Genomic DNA, 24,691 nt, shown 5'->3' with positions numbered 1-24,691 from the left:
CACTGTCGTTTTAACTACTCCCTAACTCTTTGAGTTACCAAATTCTGTAAAACCCATCATTGAATGAATCTCAGAATTAGTATTGGTTATTATTTTGTTCTTCTTCCTTTGTTTCTTTACAGATGCATCTTTATCTCGTTTTGGTTTGGCTTTATGTATTTTGACAAAGGCTTTAACGTTCTCCTTAAGAGAATTAGAAAATTCATCTATCTCAATATCATCATTATCTCTAGTATCTAAAACTAGTGGTTCATCAAATGTTAATTCAAATTTAATCTCGTGGGTCTTATGATTTAAATGATCTATAAATTGCAAAGAATCTTTAAAAGTCAAATCGCAAATCTCGCAGTAAAAACCAAATTGTTTTCCCTTCTTATATGAAGTTAGGCCTGTGGTTAGAACTTTCTGATTAATCCCCTTTATGGAATCCTTCATTAATTGATCATAATTGGTATATCTAATCTTTAGTTCAGATAGTTCTGATGCCGTGAGCGTGTGCTTTAAGGATTCATGCAACGATTTCGTTTGTGCTTGAATAGCATATTCTTCCTTGTCCCATGTTCTTCGGCCAAAGTTAGACATATATCTAGTTTACTATTTTGATTTTTCAAAACATAGTTACGAGTTATACATTAAACCGTAACGCCTTTTTTATAAAGTCTTCGGTTTTTGTTTTTTGTTTTTTTCATTCTTGAATTTGGAATGTTAAGTTTAGTGTAATAATCATGAAATATAAGGTAGTCTACATAATTTAAAGAATGGATTGATTATGCTTTCTGTACATATAATTGTATTTATTCATAGATTTACTCTCAATATAGTATACTTGCCTTTTCGAATAGTTGATCTATGATGGTGTTTAATTCACCAACCAGCTCTAATGCGGAATCATAGGTGGCATCTTGATGCGGCGTGTCGTAAACGTACAACCACCCATTACCTTGATCTAGAACCCCATAAAATACTTTATCCAAGATCATTTGTGATAGTTTACCTTCTACTTGTTGAGCATCCAATCCGATCATTTTTGAGATATGAGATATTTCTACACATTCAAATGGTTCAATAATTTTGCATAAATTGGATTCCAACAAGGTATCATATAGAGCATTAAAATGAGATCTGGTAAGATCATCGCCCATTAGTTCCTTTTGGAATTGTTTCAAAACCGTGTTAAATTCAAGTAATGATCTGTTATTATATGCTTCTGCTACCGCTTTCATTGCATCGATTTCGCGAGATTGATAAGTTTCTTTTGTGTATTTGGCATTCAAAATGTTTTTAACATCGTCAATTAGATTTAGCATAATCTTTGATAATAGCATATATCTTAAAACTTGACAAGCTTTTTCATACGACTTCTTGGTAGTTAAGTTATGGAAATTTTCAAAACTTTCATAGAAATATGAAAATGCTGTCTTATAATCTTTGTCTTCACAATGTAGAATACCACTCATTAAATCCAATTCAGCCATGGTAACAGATGGACAATAAATCGAGTTAGCAGCAGTCCTTGCCGCTGTTAGTGCAGCTTTGGACTTAACCAAATTCCTTAATTTATGGTAAACTTGACTCTCCAATAGATGAACATCAACCAAGGATGGTTTGTCATCCAATTTCTTAAATTCAGTCAACAGTTCATTGATTAGTTGCAAAGAGTCCTTATATTGTTTCTTTTGATAATGCAAAGTAGCCAACTTAATCTCGAGAGAATGTTTCAAGAAGATTCTTTTCTCATTCTTAGCAAATTCAATACTCTTCTCACATACAAATATTTGGTCATCTAATGAATCTGGAACGTTTGCGAATTTTTCAATCAATGTCTTTAATACCTTAGCGGTCTTAGATTTAGCAAATTGCATCATGTATTCGGTAGAATGAGGGATAAAGTCTCGTAATTTCTCCTTTGCTGAAGTTGTGACATACAATTCTCCCAATTCCAAGATGCATGTCTCCTGTTCGTTCTTATTCTTCTCCGAGATGGTCTTAACATCCCTGTTGAGGAGGTCCAGATAGACTTTTTCAGCCTGTTCGTATTGTTGGTTCTTTACAAGTTCTCTGGCTTCTTCTAAAATCGACATTGTATGGTATAGTTTTTATAAGGGTGGAAGATGTTTCAGCGACGCACACTTGAGGTTCTAGTACAATCCTTTAACAGATTCAAATATTTGCCACCCTTTCTGTCTTCACACTAGAATTAAAATTCAAAATCCATGAAATAATTGGTTACCCGGGGCCACAGGCTGCAATTAAAACAGGATAATGTCCTTATTTCTTCAAATTGGTAATATTCTTCAAAATTCCTAGCCGAAGTATTATTTAGTAGAAAGTTAAACCTTAATTATCAATGTTTCAAAATTCAATTCGCTTTAAATGACCTGCTCATCTTATATTTGCAGTGTTGTAGAGGCAAAATCATTGGGAACGAGCGATTTTTTGTTGCTCGTTTCGTTTACTTCAAGATGAAAAAAACAATACACCAGCGCTGAAATAAAGAATCTACGTACGTTGCGTATAACTGTCATACCTCTCTTCCATTGAACTCCCTGTCAACTGTTCTCTTCAACCCTCCAGTTCTGAACTCTAAGGTGAAGCTAGAAATAAGTAATGGCACACAAAAAGAAAGAGGGTTCTCACCCTAATGATAATGGTACCACTGTCTCATTAGATCCTGTTCCAGAGTTTACCATCGAGAAGGGTCCCATTAGACCTTATCTAGTCACTGAACCCCCTGCTGAATTGGCTAAGGCACGTACCGTATTTCCATTGAAGGAAAAATTAGCAATTGCCATCTTGGCGCTCTTTACCGCCTCTATAAGACTGCCAAATCTACAAAAACCTGATAGTGTTGTCTTTGATGAGGTTCATTTTGGTAAATTCGCATCATATTACATCAAGGGAGAATTTTTTATGGATGTCCATCCACCATTGGCCAAAATGTTGTATGCCGGTGTGGCTGCATTAGCTGGATTTAGAGGTAATTTTATGTTTGAAAATATTGGTGACGTATTCCCAGCTGATGTCCCATACGTCCTGATGAGATTCTTCTCAGCTATGCTGGGTGCATTGACCGTAATGCTACTATATTTAACTTTGAGGTCTTCCGGTGTAAGGCCCTGGGTTGCCTTTGTTAGTGGTGCATGCTTCGCCATTGAAAATTCCTATGTCACCATTTCTCGTTATATTCTTTTGGATGCTCCGTTGATATTTTTTATTGCAGCTGCCGTATATTCTTTCAAGAAATATGAAAATTATAAGAGTTTCTCCATTGGTTCCATTAAGTCCTTATTTGTGGCAGGTGTAGCCCTTGGTATGGCTGCATCTGCTAAATGGGTTGGTCTATTCACTATTGCCTGGGTCGGATTACTGTGTATTTGGAGACTATGGTTCATGATCGGTGATTTATCCAAATCTACAAAGTCAATCTTCATTATTGCAGTATCTAAATTGGTTTGTCTCTTAGGATTACCATTCTTATTGTATCTGTTATTTTTCTATGTCCATTTCCAAACTTTGACCAACGATGGTGATGGTAGTAGTTTCATGTCTTCTGCATTTAGAAGTACTTTGGAAGGAAATAAGATTCCAACAGATGTGATTCCAACAGTTGGTTTGGGTTCATTGATCACGTTGCGTCATACTGGTACCATTGGTGGTTACTTGCATTCGCATTCTCATAATTATGAAACTGGGTCTAAGCAACAACAAATTACTTTATACCCACATCTAGATTTTAACAATCAATGGATTATTGAATCAAACACTCAAGCAGGTATTACTTTCCCTAACTTCCAAAATATTACCAATGGGATGAAAGTTAAATTACTACATTCTACCACTCAATGTAGATTACATTCTCATGATTATCCTGCTCCAGTCTCCGAAAGCACTGACTGGCAAAAGGAAGTTTCCTGTTACGGGTACCCTGGTTTCCCAGGTGATGGTAATGATGATTGGATCGTGGAGATTGATCAAAAGCAAACAGAACCCGGTATCGCACGTGAGCAAATCATTGCATTGAAGACTAAATTCAGATTAAAGCATGCCGCTACACATTGTCTATTATTCTCACATGACACCAAATTACCTGATTGGGGGTTCGAACAACAGGAGGTTTCATGTGCAACTCAAGCTCAAGATTATCTAACTCTTTGGTATGTTGAAGGTGATGAAAACCCAATCTTACCAGAAGATACCGAACGTGTTTCCTATGAAAGACCAACTTTCTGGCAAAAATTTGTTGAATCCCATATTAAAATGTGGAATATTAATCAAGGTCTAGTGTCACATCATGTGTTTGAATCTTTACCTGCTTCATGGCCGCTATTAAAGCGTGGTATCAGTTACTGGGGTGAACATGACCAACATTTAGGTATCTACTTATTAGGTAACGCTGTTGTCTGGTGGTCTGTCACAGCATTTATTGGTATCTTTGTCGTGCTCTGTTTGAGTGAATTGATTGCTTGGCAAGTGGGCAAACCAGTCTTACAAGATAAGGATGTTATAAATTTCCATATTCAAGTAATTCACTATTTGTTAGGTTTTGCAGTGCATATTGGCCCATCGTTCTTAATGGGACGTCAAATGTTCTTACATCATTATTTGCCAGCTTATTACTTTGGTATCCTTGCATTTGGTCATGCACTAGATATTACCGCCACATACGTATTGAGAAGAAAGAAGAATTTTGCTTACACTTTGTTGGCAGTATTCTTTGCACTCTCCTATTATTTCTTCAAAGATCATTCTCCTATCATTTATGGTACGGAATGGACTAAGGACCTTTGTAACAAATCTAAGTGGGTAAGTTCATGGGATTATAATTGTGGTATCTACTTAGATAACTACGAGGATTACAAGAATTTGACTATAACAAAACCATCAGCTCAACCATCTGTTACATCAGTAGTACCAGAAGTTGAAGATGTTCAACCAGAACGCCCTAAACACCAAGTAACTGGAGTAGCTCCAGAGCATGATGCAAATATAGACGCCATCTTTAAATATCCTGGTCCAAAGGTCTTCAAAGATCAATTTGGTAATATAATGGATCCAGAAAGAGCTAGAAAGTTACTTGAAGAGGATGCAGGCAAAGTCTTAAGAGTGGAACAGAACACTGTCAAGAAAAATAAGGGGACAGCATATTAGTTTCGAATTGCCACTATATATAAAATATAAAAGAACAAAATAAATGATAAAATGAATAAACTATCAGTATATATACGTAACGTCAAATACGAGTCGCCTTTTTTTAGGCGCTCATATTCGCTGCTCGCTTTTTCTTGGAAAATTCAGAAATCTTGTTGCGACGTGTCAATCTACAAGATTGCAATCAACAGGCAAGGTTATAACCTGCATTAACATCAGAATTAATCTACCAGTACTCAGAAGAACCCAATATAATTCCATTGTAAGTAAGCAATGCTGGATAATAAGGAGAAAAAGGACGTCTCCGAATTGGAAAAGGATACTATCCAAGCCATTGAAATTAAAAAGGGTAGGGTTATACCATTCATTGATACTGAGCCATCTCAAGATTTGGTGCAACTACGTACTATCAGCACCACTCATGAAATAATCTTAGTTTTATCTCTATTGGCATTTACAGCTTTAATTCGTCTTCATGATTTAGGCTGGCCAAATGGTGTGGTTTTTGACGAAGCTGTTTATGGTAATATAGTTTCCAAATACCTTAAGAATATTTTATTTGTTGATGTTCACCCACCATTAATCAAACTACTTTATGCGGGGATTGCTCATTTTCTTGGTTTCGAAGGTCAATTCGAATTCAATGATATTGGTGTACCATTCCCTACCACTACTCCATATTATGCAATGAGACTATTCTCAGCAACTTTAGGATCCCTTACTGTTTTGTTAATGTATTTGACGTTGCGTGCATCAGGGGTAAGAATTTGGGTTGCTTTAGCTGGATCAATTTGTCTAGTCATTGAAAATTCATTCGTAACTGTGTCTCGTCATATCATGTTGGAGGGTCCATTGATGTTTTTCATTGCTGCTGCAGTCTACTTCACGAAGAAGTCTGATCTATTTAAAGCAGATTCCTGTAATTCATATATTAATATTGGTATTGCAGCTGTTGCTCTAGGTTTAGCTATATCTTCTAAATGGGTTGGTGTAGCAACATTGATTTGGGCAGGTCTGATTTGTGTTTGGAGACTTTGGTTTATGGTTGGGAACTTATCCATGCCTGTATGCGGTTCCTTCAAAGTGGCACTAATTAAAGCATTCACTTTGATCTTTTTACCAATTATTTTGTACATATTAACATTTTACTTCCATTTCCAGTACACTGGTATTAACTCAGATGTTAGCCAATTGTTCACTCCTGAATTTAGAACGACTTTGGCTAATAATTCTGTTGTGAACAATGTTGTTGCAGAAATTGCAGTGGGATCTATGATAACTTTGCGCCATCCAGGTACACATGGTGGTTACCTTCACTCTCACGATGCTTTTTACGAAAAAGGATCTAATCAACAGCAAATTACGTGTTATCCTTACGTAGATAAGAACGACAATTGGACTGTTGAGTTATATGACGTTCCTTTGGAAAACATTACATCTTTCCAAAATTTAACTGACGGTACCAAAATTAGACTATTGCATAATACAGGTTGTAGATTGCATTCACATGATCATAAACCTCCTGTCTCTGAAAACAGTGATTGGCAAAAGGAAGTGTCTTGCTACGGATATCCTGGCTTCGAAGGTGATGCAAACGACGACTGGATTATTGAAATTGACAAGGACGCTTCTATTCCTGGTGAGTCTCAAGAACATGTCAGAGCTATCGAAACCAAATTTAGATTAAAGCATGCAATCATGGGATGTTATTTGTTTTCACATAATACCATGCTTCCAAAGCTTGGTTTCGAACAACAAGAAGTTACATGTGCCTATTCCGGTATAGATTCTTTAACACTTTGGTCCGTCGAGAATAACGAAAATCCATTTGTTTCTGACGATGCTGAACGTGTCTCTTATGAGCCTTTATCTTTTTGGAAGAAATTCGTTGAAACCCATAAGAGAATGTTAGAAATTGCTTCAGGGATGGATAATACGCATATGTACGAATCTAAACCAGCAACCTGGCCATTTATGTTACGTGGTATTGATTTCTGGAGTGAACAACATCAAGACATTTATTTGTTAGGTAACGCTGTTTTATGGTGGTCCGTTACTGCTTTTATTGTTGGATTTGCCGGTATTGTTGTCTGGGAATTAGTAAGCTTACAATTAGGTTACGAATTTAGTAAGGATCCTCACGTTATTAATTTCCACATCCAGGTGATTCAATATCTATTGGGTTTCTTACTGAATTTCATTCCATCTCTACTTCTCGAAAATCAAATCTTCCTATATCATTATTTACCCGCATATTATTTTGGTATCCTAGCGTTAACTCATGGATTGGATATTTTGGTAAGTTACATATTCAGAAGACGAAGATCTATCGGTTATACAATTGTCTTTCTCTTTGCTACTCTATGTGTTTATTTCTTTAGAGATCGTTCCGCCCTCGTTTACGGTACCAGCTGGACTAAGGATCTATGTGAGCAGTCCAAATGGCTATCCGGATGGGACTACGACTGTGATTCGTTCTTGGCAACCTATGAAGCATACGCCCATCAGCCAAGTGGTATATACACTGTGAATACATTGGTTGCACCTTCCAAGACAATGGAGGCTCTATTACCCCCAACCGTCTATACAGAGAAGGTTCATGAAGATATTCCAAAAGAAGTATATCAAGATGTTCAAGAAGATTCTTATGAAGACGCTCAACATGAGGTCTATGAAAATGCCCAAGAAGAAATTCAGGGCAATGATCAACAAGAGATGTATGAAACTCCTCAACAAGAAGTTAATGAAGACACTCAAGGCAATGCTAATGAAGTCCCTCAAGAGGTTAATGAAGAGAATCAAGGAAATGCTAACGAAGTTCAACAAAAAGCTCCTCAAGGGGCTCAAAGTGAAGGGAATGAGGAAACTCACGAATACAAAAAGAAACAGATAGATTCTCCATCAGACTTTGACAAATTGATGAACAATCCAATCCCAAAAAAGTTTGTTGATGAAAATGGTAATGAAATAGATCCTGAAGTAGCCAGAAAGCTGATTGAGGAAGAAGGTGGTATCTTAGAAAAACTGCATTAATAGTTATCTATATTGACACATATACAATTTTTCCATTTATATAATGTTGACTAATGTTATGAAATTTTAATTAAAATGATACTTCATAGGAAGTTGTTGTTATGCTCCTGGCAGCTTTCAGATTTTTTTGCGCTCCCTCAAAATTTGAAATTTCCAGCGCAACGAACATGCTGAAGTTGACGTTATGATATGATAAATCTCTTGAAATGTTTCCTTACAATACTAAATTAGAACCCCTTCTGAAACAGAATTGACTATTTTACGTAGTTATTTGCTTACAGTAGTCATGAAGAATGCAGGTTGTTTGACATCAGATGAATTTTTGGTAAAAGTAGCAGAATATTTCAAATTAGCAAACGAGAAGAAAATTGCTGTACGTCTAACGATGAAAAGACTAGTAGAACATGATCCAGTTCAAGGTAATCTAGAATTAGATGCTACCTCGAAGCCAAATTTTGATATTTCTAAAAAATCCCAAGATTTAAAGATTGAAGATCAAGTTTCTCAAAAGGAATACCCTCTTTTAATAAGAATATCGTATGGGTCACATGCAAACAAGAACAAATGTTCAACAATAGTTAAGGCTGAAAACCTCGATAAGTTCTGGCAGGATTATACCTCTGAAGTAAAAGGCGGTATGTATGGTTTGCTTAAAAAGAAAAAGAAGAAAACCAAGAATGTGGCTTTAAAGAATAAGAAAAAAGGTAAGAAATAAATAGTAAAATAAAGAGTTTCTGTATTGATAACACATAACTATTTTTGTATATTATAAAAATTGGATCATCGGGTACTTTTTATAGTTGTTGAACTTTTACAAAAGTTCAACGACTACATTTCCCGATGGGTAAATTGCACTTTCATCTCTGATGATTGTATTTAAATCTAACTCTTTCCTTGGAACAAGACTCATTAATTTGAAATTAAAATTGTGCTCATATCCTAGTGGTGGTTCATTACCATTTTGATAAGTCTCATCGCTATTCAACATATCTGTCCTATACAATTCGACGTATGCATAAATTTCCTCAATTCTCAAAGAAGAATCAAATTTTCTTATCAGTCTATCTCCATTAAGTCTAATAGCGATATTACATTTGTCAGTCATATCACCCACCGGTTTTGGCTTCAATTGAGCTTTCCTCCAAAGCAACCATTCCTTTTCAAGCCTCCTATTTTCAGTTTGAATGTGTTCTCTCTCGATTTCTGCGTTTCTTTGCTCGTCTCTCTCTTGATCTCTTCTCAGAGACTCTTCAAATCTTGAATCCTGTTGATCTCGTATTAGTCTTTCCATTTCTTGATTTTGTCTTTGTTGGCGTATATTGATTAAAGTTGGATATCGCTTGGCCAGAAGATTATCGATTGTCTGGGGATTATAACTACCCGCATCTAAGGGTCCTTCTTGTTTGTAAATCAATTCAACAGTACCACTATTTTTCAACCATAATATTCCCAGAAAGGGGAATTTTCGTATATTTAATGAATTGGCAACTTGCAATGCGTCTGAACTTTGAATACTACCAAACCACAACAATGTTTGAAACTTCTGCACTAAATTTACAAAACTTTCTGAACAAAGTATCTCGTTCACATACTCCAAAGGGTTGTCTAATAGTGCATCATGTAAATAGATTATACCAAATGTACCTTGTTCTGAGATACCCTGCAGCAAATCTGGGTATTTCGTCTTCAGGAAAGTAGGGGCCAGGGTTCCATTATCCTTATCATAAAGGGAATTGAACGTATACGAATTAGGTGTGACGGCTTCATAATCGCTAGAGAGTGCCTCTAACAATGACTTTAATTCTGCTTCACTATCTGAGATAAACTTATTATTTGAATGATAGAAACTTCCCAGCCTATTAAAAAATCGTAAGCTTGATAAGCCACTGATACAAGTTCTCATAAAGTAGTATAGAAGTACTAGTGGAAGTCTGAATATAAAAAGAACTAGGTTTGTAAGTGTATATTTTGCTGTATTCTCCGCAGATTGGTTAGAATCCCCTGCTATAGTATTGCTCGATTCATGTGGGCTTGTTGTTGGCGAGCTAGGAAATGACCCCGGAAGTGGAGTTGTTGTTCCTAATCTCTCTCCATCTCTAAGAGCAAATATGTTTCTGAAGAAATCCATTGAAGCATGTATTATCTTTTATTGTTCTAGGCTAGAGGACACTAAGAATGTTGAGTTGTAGTTTAGATCGAATGTGTTTTCAGTACAAAATACAAAGCGCTTCTTCGGTGACATATACACTTATTTCAATTGGAACCCTTTATAAATATATTTCATTTGAGAAATATACACGTTGTGACGTTTATAGTATATCGTTACAGTATCATTATAATACATTCTATTATTCATTAAACACTTAAAATAGTTACCTAAAATGATTGAAAAAGGCTTTGGCATCCTTTGTCGGAAGCCCATATACAGGGTTCATAGGACAGATTCCAGAGGGTGCTGATGGCAACAAGGATGCGTCGACGGGAGTAGACGTTACATTTTCCGCAAAGTTTCCAGATGGTGTGTAGAATTTACTTTCTGTGATAGCCAAGCCATATAGATTGTACATTGTGTGATAGAAATCAGGATGCTTTCCAGGTTTATCTCTTAGTCCTGGTTCCTTCTCTGACTGACAACAATATAGGATATACTCTCTCAAGTACTTTTTATTAATACAGTTCCCATATCCAGCAGCTTCCAAGATAGCAGCTGTTGCCCCAACCCAATAACTATAGCATCCATCAACTAGTTTGTTACTTCTACCACATAACCCTCTTTCCTCGTTATATTGGCGCATACTACACCATTCCATCAATTTCTCCATATTAATTTCATCTAGCTTGTCAAGGATTGCCAAACTTGCGACAGCACAGAAAGTATAACCACCGTGTGCTTCATCCTCATGAGAGCATCCACCGAATCCACCTTCATAGGTCTGACATTTAACCAGATATTCAACGACCCCCTCTGTCAATTCAACAGTCATTAGATTTAATAATGAAGCAACTTCTAATGCACAATAAACACCCCTAGTATCTGTTTCACCGACTTCTAGACACGTTTTGAATCCACCATCTGGTTGCTTCAGTTCCATCAACCATTTATAGATGGCCTTTCTATCTACCTTATCCCAACAACCATCAATGTTATCACAAACAACTAAGGAATTAATTGCTGCAAAACTTCCAGCCATATGAGGTAATTGGCCAACACCACCACCAAATGGACCACCACAGCTATTATCTGATTCTACCAATTTAAACAGTTTCTGCGCTAAAGATCTCTTAAAATCATCTGTTAACCACTCTGGATTTAACGCCTTCAATGAATTGGATATCCAGTATAGCATCCAAGGTTGGGAAGCATCCAATGGCGTCAATTGTGGAGGCAACTTGGATGAAAATGCCAAATTAAGATACATCTTAAGAAAATCTCTATTCAAAGTAGCATCTTTCTTGTCTTTAGAATTGAATAATTCCATACAATCGTGCAACGTCTGTTCACGGTCAGTTGTAGTCTCAGTTTCCAGTTCTTTCATTATAGGTTCGATGTAATCGTCGTCTTCTCTTTCGTCAATGATATTTTCAACAACAGCTCTCTTACGACCAAGAATATTGGAGCTAATGAACTTAGCATTTCTACCCAAGTTCGACATTAGGCCAGGTTTTTAAAGCTAAAGAACTATTACTTAGTTAATTGCTTTATATGTTTGCAGAAGTGTATATTTTTGAGGAGGATTTACAAATCGTGTATTTGCCCTTTTCGGCCATTTCAATGGCAGTTTCAAATCTGAAACAAATCGTGATTTACAGCCAAACAAAACGTTACCTTACCTTACCTTCAAACAACAGTACAGTTGAGTAAGTTATGCAGCTGAGTCTATTATGTCTTTCTGCCTCAGTAAAGCGAACACTATTCCTATTAATAGGGCCAATTCATGCTTTGACCCAGTAGATAACCAACATAGCGAAAGAGATGATGATGGTGAATACACAGGACGGTTTAGTAAAATACGGTGGTTATACTCATTACTAACAAGTTCACCATCTGACTTATTACTGATACTCCATGAAAAACTAGAATTAATAGACTGGGATACTAAATCAGAGACAGTTGCCAGACCATTAGGAAATATACTTACATTTTCTTTTTTCCTAATAAGGTTTCTGCAAGATACATTGATTTTCCCCAATTATCATAAAATATTTAGGAATTCTGATGCCTTTGATTTGTCTAAGTCAGGTACAATTAAGAAATATGAATTTTTAGAACAGTATGCTCTTCCAACGAATAGAGGAAAAACAGAACTGTCTTCGTTTTGGTATCTCACTGTATTAAAAAATTTAAGTTATCTATTTAGAATTGGTTTGTTTCTGTTAGCAATTCTTAACGTATATTTGGCATATATCTTTTTCTGGGGGAATTATAAAGTATACTCAATCTTCAGGAATAAATCAGATCTATCTTTGAAGTCGCCACACCTGACTAAACATTCATTGAAAGTTTTGACAGATGATTCATATTTCATAGAGAACGCTATCCAGGGATCGTTATGGGGTCTCATAAAATGTTATATATTCCATCACTCTTCATTTGAAAATGAAAACCGGAATGAAAATGATCAAGATGTTTATCTCCAGTTGAGAAGATGGGTGCCTTCCGAATTCATTACGACTTTATTTGTATCATTTTCTCCACTCTGTTTGGTGTTTTTATATCTCTCCGTTGTTTCATTTATTACAATTGTGCCTGTCATCTTTCATCAGGTATTCCTACATTATTTGATCTTAAACTGTTATAAATATGCCCTTCGAGATAATGCAATCATTTCAGAGGTAACCATGGACGAGTATGTTACCAATTATGTCACCCCTAAGAATTCTGTAAAATATCAGGACGTTCTAGTCGATTCTACACCAGATGGTGCTGGTTATGTTCAGTTTTCTCCGGCATTATCGTCAATAAGGTCTCCTATCTTTAAAACGCATTCGCTGAAGGGAGAGGTTATAAATGAGAGATTTGATTACAACAAAAATGAATTTGAGGACTTTGATAATGGAATCAATGAGAAAACTCACAATATAATTAGAACACCACATTTGTCCAGATTCTCTGGCAAATAACTATTTCATTTAAGGTGCAAATATTATTAAAACGTGTGGCGTTATGCATTCATTGACTAGTTGGTAAATAATATTCATTAAGGAAACAAATAAATCATAATTTCTGGAACTTTTTTTTCTTGTAATAATCATAATGCTCTCTCATTTTAACATAACCCAAATGAATCTTTCCAAGAAAATGATCTGCCAACCTTCTATCTGTGTCTAATCTTGATAAGTAGGCCCCACATACCTCGCAAACTTGTAATTTTTGTTGTGCACTCTGCCCTACATTCTCAGTAATATTTTTCACCTTTTTTGCAACGAGCTTTCTTCGTTCTTGCATCTCTTGTAACTTTATTGATTGTATCATTGCTTTTGTGACCTCATTTACGCTTATTAAGGATTCGATTTCTTGCTCCATCAAGCCTATTTTCGAATCTAGTACATCTAATTCTTCAGTAGCAGCTTTTATCTTCCCTCTTTCTTCTGCTGTATGTTCTAAATTCTTTAGGGCAATATTAATCTGACCGTTGCAATCGTTAATAAATTTTGATAGCACCATAAAATATTCCTTTTCAAATTCATCAAAATTAACACCTTTCTTCTTCTCACTTTCATATTTTAATTTATATTTAGCCAAGTGAAGTTGCGGACACCTGCCTAAACTCTGTTTCGTTCCTTGAAATAATTCATATGGACAATCACCAACAAGATATGCCTTACAAATCTTTGGATCATATAAACTCATTTCCCTTCTCTTAATGTTATGTTTATATCGACTATTATGAGCGTTGTTGGTATCTCTTCCCATCAACTGCTCTAGCAATTTCCGTTGCTCAGCTGCCGGTGTTAATAGTACGTTACTCATAGTTCAATGGTTTTCTTGCCAGCCTTTCTGAGATAAACGATAGATGATCCTCTATCTTTAATGGCTACACTACAACTATTTTCAAAGGAATCAATTTTCTCGTTTCGCATATAAGATTCGGTGATGTTACGTAACATTGTCTGAAAGTAAAGTAATAAAAGCGTGTGACACCTGAAGAACAAAGTTGGCAGACACAAAGGTTCGTTAAGGAGTGAAAATATAAGATAGAAAATGATAAGAAAACTGTTGTGCAAAATATTATGGGGTATTTTGAATCCAGTACAACCATTAAACCCAAAAGCAGATAAAGTTCTTATTCTGGGTGGATCCGGTACTTTATTGGGTCAGCGCTTAATTGTTGCACTTCTTCATTCGAAGATCCAAATAATAAATATTGATTTCACCAATTTGGATTTGGAAGATGTTCAGGATGACACTAATTATACATATATGAACTATAATTTCCTCGATAATGTGGAAAATTCCGGCGACAGCAAATGTGGTAAAGCTTTGAAAGGCATTTGCAAAGATGTTACTATCTTCATAAATAATTTCCAATATGGATTTGAAACAATGTATTGGAAAAAAGATGATATCAGTTTAGGAACTGATTTATTCGAATTTTGTTATATCAACAATGTCCTCTCTTTTATGAATATATTGAAAATATTCTTGAACGAGAAGAAACACGGGTCTAATGACTTTTGTATCATTAACATTGGACCACAGTTAAATATAGAAGTTCCTTGGTCTGCACTTGGGTATTTGTGTTCGAAGTCATGTACTAAACAAATTATGGATGCACTAGAATCAGAATTAAAGCAAGATAATGAACATTTGAAGGGGAGTTGTTTACAGATTAATTTAACTATATTTGATACTATTGAAGATTGGAATAAAGAAACTTTCGACTTTTGTACAGAAATAATTGAATTGTTAAATCATCGGGCACATGGTGAAACTGATCTCAGAGGAGTTCAAGAGGTAGATTATAGATGTGGAATTTTTAACTGGTCAATTCGAGAAGCTAAAGAGGTTATGCAATGGTGGCTATAGAAAGAATATATTTATGTATGTTTTTTTTAGGCCTTTTGAGCTAAACACAATGAATCAATAGTTTGAATGACGAATGGCAAATCTTTTATGGGGATTTTAAACCACTCCGTATGAGTATGATTACACCCTGAGCAATATATAATGCCCTTCCCATATTTTTTCCACAATATTCTATGAATTAAGTTCTCGATTTCCTCCAGGGACAATTTCCCATTTCCATCAGTAAAAAATCCACCATTTTTGTAGGTATAGAGGTCTTGGATACGGATAGATACCTTCTGTTTTCCATGAGCTCGAGAAGCTTTTTTTAAGGACAGTTTTTTAAACAAATGGGTAATTGTGTTGACATTATCCTTTTTTTTAAAGCCAATATGGTGTTCCTTTAAGAGCATTTCCATATTTTCTGGAGTGAGGCCAATGATTTCATGGTGACAAGATACCATCCACTCCTTAAACCTGACCTTAACATCAGTTTTCCTGGTCATTCCAATTTTAATTAGAATTGTATCAGGAGCTTTCCATATTTCTTTTTTCCTGGCACCTTCTTTAATAATAATTGAGTTGTCTTGGTATAGCCATGTTTGTAATTTTCTTAGGTCACCCTCTAAATAAGCTTCATACATTGCTTTATAAGTGTACACGTAAATAAACCCGCTTTTCTTCGCATTATTTGTTTTAGGAGCAGTGTATACTTTCCTGGTTGGGTCCTGCCACTGATGGTAATGACAATAGGATGAGGTTGCTTCATTCGAAATATGGACTTTGCAAGGAAGCCCTTTTTTAGTCACGCCTAAGACAATTGGGCATTCTAGCTCACTGTCTTTGCTAAATACTTACTATTGTTGGCCTAAGGCTTCTTCTGTGAAGTTTGTAACGTTTAGTATTATTTCTCGATGGCTTGTGTAGTAGAATATAAATTATACCGTGACACGAAGTGGCGTAAAAATTGTTTAAATTTTAGATGGGTGATGGACATCATGATGTCTTGACATTCGACAATATGTCAGAAAAGATTACACTTCCAAAAATTACATTTCTTAGAAAAATGAACAGTTGGATTCCTTAGAAGCTAAATGGATATCCCTTAATGCATCTAATACCAGTCTAATGTTTTTTTGGTGTTCTTCTTTGGTCTTGGAATATACGAATATATCATCCAAGTAGACAAGCACAATTTTACCAATAAAATTCCTCAAGATAGAATTCATGATCATCTAGAATGTGGATGGAGCGTTAGTAAACTCAAATGGCATAACATTCCACGCAAATTGACCTTGAGCTGTTACAAATGCTGTCTTAAACCGATCCTTAGGTACTACTGGAATCTGATGATTATCTGAAATTAAATCTAGTGATGGAAACCACTTAGAACCCTTGAGATAGTTAAATAAATTATCAATCAATGGTAATGGAAAGCGACTTTTTCATTATTGTTATTCCACTTCCTAAAATCTAAACATAAACGACGGGATCCATCTATTTTCTTCAGATGGTTATGAATCCAATTTTGAGAGAATTCATTGGTAAATTTGTGCTGGTAAGCTTGGAAGGTATATTCCATTTAATGGTTTTAAGAAAATAAGAGCCATTACTGATGCAAGCAACGACGCAGTTGGTGCAAGTCTGGAACTGGTGGATGAATCGGACCATTTAGTTGGTGTGGTAGCGTCCATGTGTCATACGTTAACTAAATATGAGCTTAGTAAGGGACATGGAATTTTATGCCATCAAACACGCTGTACAAGTATGGGAACATTACTTAAAGGGTAGGACTTTTGAACTAAACACTATGCATAAGTCTCTACAAACTGTTCTCCGTAGTACAGATCATAATGATCGTATCCAGCGTTGGATTAATTTTCTGGCTCAATACGATTTCACCATCAAATATATTCCTGGTGAGACGAATCACGCTGACGGCCTGTCACATCTTCAGCTTGATTATGTCCGCTATTTTGGTGCTAACTTTCCATTAGGTGAAACAGGTGAATTTCAGAAGAAGTATGAGCAAGATGTGTTTTACAAGAAGGTGATATCCATATTGCAGGGACTGTTGAAGTGCCCTAAGGAACTAAGGAACTAAAAACCATTATTTAACGATACAAATGGTTGGGAGGGTTGCTATATTACGGAATCTATGAAGGTCACGCTAATCGGTTATATATACCATCCGGTACATTACGCTTTGGATTGTTGAGGATCTGCCATGGATCGCGCCTGCTGCGGCCCATCGATGTATTTCCAGGACATATGCCATGGTTGCTGCACACTATTTTTGGCCAAAATTACTAGATGACGTTAAAGGGTACATTAAGAGATGCGAGACGTGTCAGAAATCTAAGAATTCACATGGGTTACCGGTTAGTATGTTCCACGCACTACAGTTGCTAGATGATGTTTAATGTAACCTTTATTTATTTCCATTATGGTCTTGTTCAGCCCTTCAACCTGTCCATCGGTTTGTGGATTATAAGAGGTAGCAAGTTTTAGGTTCATATCTAATCTTTGTGCAAAGTGTTCCCAAATAGCGTTAACGAATTTGACATCTCTATCTGTCACCAAAAACCTAGGTACTCCATACTGTAACACCACAAGTTCCAATAACTTCTCAGCAATCTCCCTTGCAGTGACCGACTTTTTCAATGGACAAAAGATAGCCCATTTAGTTAGTCTGTCAGTGATAACCATAATTTGATCATAACCCCTGTCTGCGTTAAATCCGGATACAAAATCTAAACTCAAGGCTTCAAATCTTCGCGACGGAACCTGTAATGGGTGGAACATAGTTACCAGTAACCCATGAGAATTTTTAGACTTTTGACACGTCTCGCATCTTTTAATGTACCCTTTAACGTCATCTAGCAGTTTTGGCCAAAAATAGTGTGCAGCAACCATGGCGTATGTCCTGGAAATGCCTTGATGGGCAGCGGCAGGCGACCCGTGGCAAATCCTCAACAATTCAAACCGTAATGTACCGGATGGTATATATAACCGATTAGCGTGACCTTCATAGATTCCGTAATATAGCAACCCTCCCAACCATTTATATCGTTTAATAATGGTTTTTAGTTTCTTAGGGTAGTCCAATCGGGGAAACTAGTCATCAGACATTGAAGAATGTATGATGACATAGTGAATAGAGATATAAGGATGCACTACTGCACCTTAGAATAATTGAGGTCACATTAGTAATACATGAGTTGTGCGCACAACGGAGCATGAATTATTAGTAATGACGAGACGTGAGATGGATTTCGAGCGTGGCGTAGAATAGGTAGTACAACGGAATGTTTTGAGAAGAAATATTTGTTGTTCTACTAGGAATTACTCCGCAAAGGAACTGAGTGAATTGGTTTGGATCATGCTAAGTGGTTGTTAAATAAAAATTATAAACAGATGATATGGGTAGTTGATCTAAAAGTCATCTTGTGTAAATTAATTTAGAAAATAAAAAGAATAAGAAACTTATAGAATACTTCGTGTCACGTTAAAATTCTGTGATATATTTTTATGAGTGTATTAAAAATATGATTCTGAACATGGTGGCTGGGTGTGTCCGGAACTAGCCAGTGTCAGTATGTGCTACGAGATAGACTAGAGGACACAGTATAGATCGTGGGAACTGGTTATCTGACATTGACGAATGGATGATGACATAGTTGATAGAGTTTGCCTATGTGTGCATTATCGCACAATGGGATATTGAGGTCACATTAGTAATACATGAGTTGTGCGCACAACAGAGCATGCATTATTAGTAATGACGAGACGTGAGATGGATTTCGAACGTGGCGTAGAATAGTTAGTACAACGAAATGTTTCGAGAAGAAATATTTGTTGTGCTACTGGAAATTACTGCGCAAAGGAACTGAGTGAATTGGTTTGGGATCATGCGAAATGGTTGTTAGATAAAAGTATAAATAGATGAGCTTTTGGGTAATTGATCTAAAAGTCATCTTTGTGTATATTAATTTAGGATATAAAAAGAATAAGAAACTTATAGAACACTTCGTGTCACGGTATAATTCATATTATATTACAAATTCATATTATATTACACATACAAAAAAGTAAATAGCCCTGTAGGGGGCTCGAACCCCTAACCTTATGATTAAGAGTCATACGCGCTACCGATTGCGCCAACAAGGCCTATTTCTTGAAAATTTTGGGAATATATTGTTTTTTATTAGAACATATTTTAGTCATGTGACTTTTAAGTCTCTCCTCTCTGTTCATTATATAACGATGCTAGTTGTTTGTGAAGAAATATATTACTAAAAGGTTAGATGTAACCACAGAAACTTTTATTGGTCCATATCTGTTGGCTTATACCCTAGAATATCCTTCAGTTTTTTTTGCATTTTTTTTTTGGCGGTCATCTCATCTATACTTTATTTTATTACCAAGCAAACTTATTTGATTGTAGATGTTCAGGACTGCTTTTATGCATTAAAACAAATTAGTACATGCTAATTTAATTAAAAATCTTTTTTTCATTATTGATTGAATAAGAAGTAAATGAGAGAGTCTTGTTCTTTTCTTATTGTAACTGCTGAGTATTTAAAGTGTTCAACTATATGAGAGTCTGTATATTGAGACGTTTCTTTCTTTAGTGTTTTTTTGTATCGATTTTGACTACACTTCCAATTTAATGTTACCATAAAAGGATTACCATCTATGCAATTTCCGTCCATCTGTAATTTATACAGTGGAATTCTTGTATCTATATAAGCAGAAGGTGAATAACAAGTTTAGTCCTTAAGTTACGTTAAGCTTTCATCCAAATTTGGAATTGAATCCATTTTTATTTTTAATTGAACATATATATTTCCTTTTCCGTGGGTAAAGCAGATATGCGAAGAGTTTACAGGTGTTTGATAAATTAGGGTGAAGTTAAGAATTAGTATATTATACTCTACCAAGTTCAGTAAGTTAACAAGAGGCTCAAGATCATGATCGTTATTATTGAACAAATTTAAGTATATTCAATTCATTGTTCAAGATGTAGTCAGCGTTTAGCTTCAATATAATACCAAACAGGTTATTATCTATTACAAATAGCTAAGGCAATAACGACAACAGTAAAGCAAAGGAGATCCCTTTCTTTCGCAGCCGTCTTGTATTAAGCATCAAGTGCGATTTTGCTAATTGCCAAAATGGCCTTTCAGCACAATGTGATGGCTTTCTTCTGTCAAAATGAGGGTACAGCATAATGATCGTCTTCTTTTCATAGTAACGTCAAGTTCTATCTCCTTGGATAAACTTTTAATGCTATCGTCTTACTAGTATAGCTAGAAGAATAGAATACTCGATACCATAAATATTTTTAACAATGCAATATGAGGTTGTGGCTTCAAAACAGAGACGCGAGATTTATATGTATCGCTATTTGCCGTTTTTTAATAGCAAATCCATGCAGCCACCTTGAACACACCAAGTCATAAAGGTGTTTTTTATTAAATGAGCAGTTTCCCTCCATAAAATTTAGAGAATAGTTTTAATCTGATATGAGATCCCATTAACGTTTTCAAAACTGAATAGTGTACAATTTTTGAATTTTGTTTCTTTCTCAGTTTTGATTGTTTTACTATTGGATTTTCCAGCAGAATGCAAAATAAACTGCCAATTAATTCAAAAATAGACCAAATCATAAATGCTCTAATTTTATTACTACCAATAGGGTCTAAGAGAGGAGGCAAGTGAATTATGATAGCTGCCTTGCTAAGTTAATCAACAATAAATCTCATCATATAACGTTAGATTAGAAAAATTTGTTTAAATATTCATTGTTTTATAATAAGTTAAAGCTGGAAAGCGTTGTTGGTTATTCACATCTATTTACTGTTTCTTATCCTTCAGTTTTTTTCCTCTTATATTGCTTGAGTTGCTCGACTAACGTGATTCTTCCGCTTACGTAACCAGCAACAAGGAGATGATCGTTGATCATCATGGTGGCAAGGCAAACAACTGATTGACCTCACTTTGCTGATGAAATATTTTAGTTGGGATCCAAGCTCATATTCTAAGAAATAGGTACATTGCGAACGATACCTAAATGCATCCATCTTAGAATGGGAATGAGGCATTACTTACACTGTTTTCGACCAAAATAGACTGAGCACAACTACGGATTGATACCGTAAGTGTTGCATGAGAATACTGTTATTGGGAAAATCCAAATTAAATCATTTTATAAATACCAAACCGAGGCAAATATCGTACTCTTATCAATATACTCTATATTACGCTACTCATCGATATTGTCAGCTGTTTTTTCGACATTGCCAGGATACTTAATTCGATCTACGACAGCGAAGTACGTTAAATAAACACTATTCTGGGCGATAAAAGGGCTTGATTTCTCCCACATTTTTGGCAAAGCTTCCAAAATATCCAATATTGTGAAGATTATCGTGAAGAGCAAAAACTTGACTGTTTCATGATCTTTTCTTTCTGTAGCGGATCTTCTTCCTTCGGATTTGAACTCCAGGATATTTTTTTTTCTTCAATTATGCAGTAGGTACTTACCAGACTTTTTTTGCAACATAGTGACAAAGTTTTATAGTACACTACTTTGCCTAAGCCTAAGTTAGATCTTCTTTGAATTCGAATTTCTAACGAGCTTAAGGACATTTTCGACATAATTAGAATCCAACCAGCACTTCTTTTGGTAAACTTTTATGAAAGAAAGAGCATAACTTTCACACTCAAAATAGCATTATATCAACAGTTTTCCTGAAGTAAAAACAAAGATAATATCATCTTATCCTCACAAGAAGACCTCCAATTTTATTCTACTGAATTTCAATTGAAACAATATTGATCTATCTCTCAAATGAAAATTGAACAAATTTATACTAGCTACAATTCAGATACTAATAGAGAGGACAAAAAGTTTTATCTTCTTAACAGATTATCCGACTTTGTTGCCTTGGATACTCCTTGCAAAAAAATATCCAACCATATTTGGCTATAAAAATTTGGAGCACACATACTCACACAAATCAAATCTGGCCGTAATACCATAAAGTGGTGGTAATCAAAGGGACGAAAAGCAATACATTTGACCTTCCAAAAGGATTATACGATTACATTCTAGGTCTTTTTTTACTAATCAAAATACTGAATTAGGCCTCCGGCTACTTGAAGAGAACAGACTCGTTTTAAAAGCGTTTTTAGGAATTACATTTAGGGCCTTATCCCTTTGCTTGAAATGCATAGTGATGCAAGGTCCAGGGGATCATCGAGAGAATCACAAAAGATTTTTATTTCAGATATCATAAATCCTCTTAATAGTTCAATTATGGACGAAAGAAAACATTTTTTGCATGCCACATTCTCGAAGCAACCAACTTTGACAAACGAAAATTCTGGAAATATTATTAAGGATGAAAGAGAAGGAATTGCCTGCAATTTAATAGGTAAATCAGCTAAGACATCGAAAGTACTGGACTCATCAACAGCTGAACCTATTCCTGAGAGCAAAAATATGTTTGGCGAATATAAACCCTTAAAAGGTCGTTCTCCTGAAAAAGAACATCTAGGCATGTCTAAAGTAAACAATTCTTCGTTGTTACCAAATATTCAGGGAACCTCAGAAATGGAACCTCAAATTTCACGACATTCTCAGAATGTCTTTATGGATAAAGTTGAAGCTCAAAATGACAATCAATTTTCTATGACTCCTTGGCCCCATCAATATCTTCATTCTTCATTTCCATTTTCAAACTCAGATAACTTAACACCATCTTATCCATCTAATAATAAGGTGAATATGCCAGTCGATAAGTCATCAGTTGACTTTAATGCCTCTCAGGTAAATGGCTCAAAGAGACAATCGGTTCCCTCTAATATTAATATAATGCCATACCAGTCACAACAACAACCACAGCAGCTCCAGAAGCTCCAGCAGGGACAAAATTTCCAATCTCAGCCTCAACAAATGCAACAGCACTTTTTGGTCAGTGAGCAGCCCTGTGGTCATGATCTTCCAAACCTGATAGGTCGACAACAACTGCATCAGCGCCAGCAACTTCAACTCTTGCAACAACAGGATGGGTATTCGACCATGGCATTTCCCCCACTTCCGTCTAATGATTCCCAAGTCCCTCTCATGCGTAGAGGAGTTTCGTCATACCAGCCTTCGACTAGTATTGGCACACTTCCTAATGGAAGAGGATCTAATTCGAATTCTAATTCGTCATCATTACACATTAAAGATCTTGAGATGATATCGCTAAGGAATGGTGAAGATCTTTATGTACAAAGAACCCCGCCAATAAACGGTGTTAATGATACGCAACAAATGATGAACAATAAACCGTTCTACCATAATCCAGCTCCTATCTCGATGTATAGGGCTCAGCAGTTAAATTATATGGAATCTTCAAACTCACCTCTTTTACAACAATATTATAGTAACATGCGACAATTCAGCAATGATAACCCCTCTTCTTTTAACAGGGTTGGTTCATCTGAACTATCCAGTAAGAGTGTTGGCTCACAAAGAAGGAATCCGAGGATGCAGGAGCTGCAAACTAGGAAGAGGAAAAAACAATGCAAACTTTGTGGTAAAGTAGTGACTCGAACTAGTTCTTTACAAACTCATATGCTTATCCATACAGGTGTTCGTCCCTTTTCGTGTACTTGGCCAGGTTGTAAAAAGACTTTCAATGTTAAGAGTAACATGAATAGACATTTAAAGCTGCATTTAATTAAAGAGGACAGTTAGGATATTTTGACATATTTATATGGCAACAGGTGGTATAATATTTACTCCCGTTGATGTAAAAGTTTGTTTTATTTCGAGAAAATAGACTTCGATGTCTTTTCAGATCAAATTCTCAACGAGCAGATTTTACAGGGAAGGGCGGGATTTCATTTCGACCGTCCCAAAGGAGCTACGGCTGAGTCTGTGGATCCTTTCGGCTCGATACCTAGGGAAATCATTTCTTCCCTGGTGCGTGTTTCCTTCTAAACTAAATGAAGAAGACGGTTTTGCAACTGATATTACCGTGAGGCACAAGACAAAGAAGCAACCACGAGGCCCTATGTGAAAATCTTCGACTAGCTACCCTTTTCACAAGACACCTTCAATCTACTATGGACACTACGAGTTATTGGCATGTGTGAATATTGTTTGCTAGGATGTATATTGAGCATATACTTCAGGTTACGACAACTAATGATTAATATTTCTCATTTCATAGATGTTTTCCACTCAACCAGATAAAAAAGAAGCAAAGGGAAATTTTGAAAAAAGCAATTAAAAGGGAAAAAAATGTTCTTTGGTATTCCAGAACATTGAAGTTAGGAGAATATATTATTTCATTTTCCTTCATTTCAAAAAGTTCTTATTCTTTGGACCACTTTCAATTGATAGGATCTGTGGCATGTGCGTATGAATTTTGGTCAGTATCGATGGAGTATCTCCTAATAGGGACGTGGAGTTTACCGGGACTATAACAGGGAGAAAAAGCGTAC

The 24,691-nt window shown here is 35.7% G+C and overlaps 14 protein-coding genes and 1 non-coding gene across 15 annotated transcripts; 7 read left to right on the top strand and 8 right to left on the bottom strand.

Moving 5' to 3' along the window:
• Positions 1-21: 21 nt before the first annotated feature.
• SNU23 (U4/U6-U5 snRNP complex subunit SNU23) lies at positions 22-582 on the bottom strand (the record flags this gene model as incomplete). The annotated part of the gene is made up of 1 exon (XM_003674995.1): positions 22-582. One exon carries the CDS (start codon positions 580-582, stop codon positions 22-24), a length of 561 nt encoding a protein of 186 aa, XP_003675043.1.
• A 230-nt stretch (positions 583-812) lies between these two features.
• On the bottom strand, positions 813-2,081 carry RPN6 (proteasome regulatory particle lid subunit RPN6; the record flags this gene model as incomplete). The annotated part of the gene is made up of 1 exon (XM_003674994.1): positions 813-2,081. One exon carries the CDS (start codon positions 2,079-2,081, stop codon positions 813-815), a length of 1,269 nt encoding a protein of 422 aa, XP_003675042.1.
• A 526-nt stretch (positions 2,082-2,607) lies between these two features.
• Positions 2,608-5,148, top strand: PMT1 (dolichyl-phosphate-mannose-protein mannosyltransferase PMT1; the record flags this gene model as incomplete). The annotated part of the gene is made up of 1 exon (XM_003674993.1): positions 2,608-5,148. One exon carries the CDS (start codon positions 2,608-2,610, stop codon positions 5,146-5,148), a length of 2,541 nt encoding a protein of 846 aa, XP_003675041.1.
• A 273-nt stretch (positions 5,149-5,421) lies between these two features.
• Positions 5,422-8,181, top strand: NCAS0B05850 (uncharacterized protein; the record flags this gene model as incomplete). The annotated part of the gene is made up of 1 exon (XM_003674992.1): positions 5,422-8,181. The coding sequence occupies one exon, from the start codon at positions 5,422-5,424 to the stop codon at positions 8,179-8,181; it is 2,760 nt and encodes a 919-aa protein (XP_003675040.1).
• A 286-nt stretch (positions 8,182-8,467) lies between these two features.
• On the top strand, positions 8,468-8,896 carry SRP14 (RNA-binding signal recognition particle subunit SRP14; the record flags this gene model as incomplete). The annotated part of the gene is made up of 1 exon (XM_003674991.1): positions 8,468-8,896. One exon carries the CDS (start codon positions 8,468-8,470, stop codon positions 8,894-8,896), a length of 429 nt encoding a protein of 142 aa, XP_003675039.1.
• Positions 8,897-8,992: 96 nt separating this feature from the next.
• On the bottom strand, positions 8,993-10,309 carry UBX3 (clathrin-mediated endocytosis regulator UBX3; the record flags this gene model as incomplete). Its single annotated transcript, XM_003674990.1, has 1 exon — positions 8,993-10,309. One exon carries the CDS (start codon positions 10,307-10,309, stop codon positions 8,993-8,995), a length of 1,317 nt encoding a protein of 438 aa, XP_003675038.1.
• A 244-nt stretch (positions 10,310-10,553) lies between these two features.
• Positions 10,554-11,834, bottom strand: RAM1 (protein farnesyltransferase; the record flags this gene model as incomplete). The annotated part of the gene is made up of 1 exon (XM_003674989.1): positions 10,554-11,834. One exon carries the CDS (start codon positions 11,832-11,834, stop codon positions 10,554-10,556), a length of 1,281 nt encoding a protein of 426 aa, XP_003675037.1.
• Positions 11,835-12,063: 229 nt separating this feature from the next.
• On the top strand, positions 12,064-13,302 carry NUR1 (Nur1p; the record flags this gene model as incomplete). The annotated part of the gene is made up of 1 exon (XM_003674988.1): positions 12,064-13,302. The coding sequence occupies one exon, from the start codon at positions 12,064-12,066 to the stop codon at positions 13,300-13,302; it is 1,239 nt and encodes a 412-aa protein (XP_003675036.1).
• A 94-nt stretch (positions 13,303-13,396) lies between these two features.
• Positions 13,397-14,152, bottom strand: LUC7 (Luc7p; the record flags this gene model as incomplete). Its single annotated transcript, XM_003674987.1, has 1 exon — positions 13,397-14,152. One exon carries the CDS (start codon positions 14,150-14,152, stop codon positions 13,397-13,399), a length of 756 nt encoding a protein of 251 aa, XP_003675035.1.
• Positions 14,153-14,383: 231 nt separating this feature from the next.
• On the top strand, positions 14,384-15,208 carry SRL4 (Srl4p; the record flags this gene model as incomplete). Its single annotated transcript, XM_003674986.1, has 1 exon — positions 14,384-15,208. The coding sequence occupies one exon, from the start codon at positions 14,384-14,386 to the stop codon at positions 15,206-15,208; it is 825 nt and encodes a 274-aa protein (XP_003675034.1).
• A 26-nt stretch (positions 15,209-15,234) lies between these two features.
• Positions 15,235-15,831, bottom strand: NCAS0B05780 (uncharacterized protein; the record flags this gene model as incomplete). Its single annotated transcript, XM_003674985.1, has 1 exon — positions 15,235-15,831. One exon carries the CDS (start codon positions 15,829-15,831, stop codon positions 15,235-15,237), a length of 597 nt encoding a protein of 198 aa, XP_003675033.1.
• A 1,070-nt stretch (positions 15,832-16,901) lies between these two features.
• On the top strand, positions 16,902-17,291 carry NCAS0B05770 (uncharacterized protein; the record flags this gene model as incomplete). Its single annotated transcript, XM_003674984.1, has 1 exon — positions 16,902-17,291. One exon carries the CDS (start codon positions 16,902-16,904, stop codon positions 17,289-17,291), a length of 390 nt encoding a protein of 129 aa, XP_003675032.1.
• Positions 17,292-17,569: 278 nt separating this feature from the next.
• NCAS0B05760 (integrase zinc binding domain-containing protein) lies at positions 17,570-18,103 on the bottom strand (the record flags this gene model as incomplete). Its single annotated transcript, XM_003674983.1, has 1 exon — positions 17,570-18,103. One exon carries the CDS (start codon positions 18,101-18,103, stop codon positions 17,570-17,572), a length of 534 nt encoding a protein of 177 aa, XP_003675031.1.
• Positions 18,104-19,284: 1,181 nt separating this feature from the next.
• On the bottom strand, positions 19,285-19,357 carry NCAS0Btrna13K. Its single transcript has one exon. It is a non-coding gene; the product is annotated as a tRNA-Lys (tRNA).
• Positions 19,358-22,421: 3,064 nt separating this feature from the next.
• Positions 22,422-23,939, top strand: NCAS0B05750 (C2H2-type zinc finger protein; the record flags this gene model as incomplete). Its single annotated transcript, XM_003674982.1, has 1 exon — positions 22,422-23,939. The coding sequence occupies one exon, from the start codon at positions 22,422-22,424 to the stop codon at positions 23,937-23,939; it is 1,518 nt and encodes a 505-aa protein (XP_003675030.1).
• Between the last annotated feature and the right edge of the window lie 752 nt (positions 23,940-24,691).

Source organism: Naumovozyma castellii, chromosome 2, assembly GCF_000237345.1.
Source record: "Naumovozyma castellii chromosome 2, complete genome".
Taxonomy (NCBI): Eukaryota; Fungi; Ascomycota; class Saccharomycetes; order Saccharomycetales; family Saccharomycetaceae; genus Naumovozyma; species Naumovozyma castellii.
Note: the sequence above shows the minus strand (reverse complement) of the source record. Positions and strands in the feature narration are given on the sequence as shown.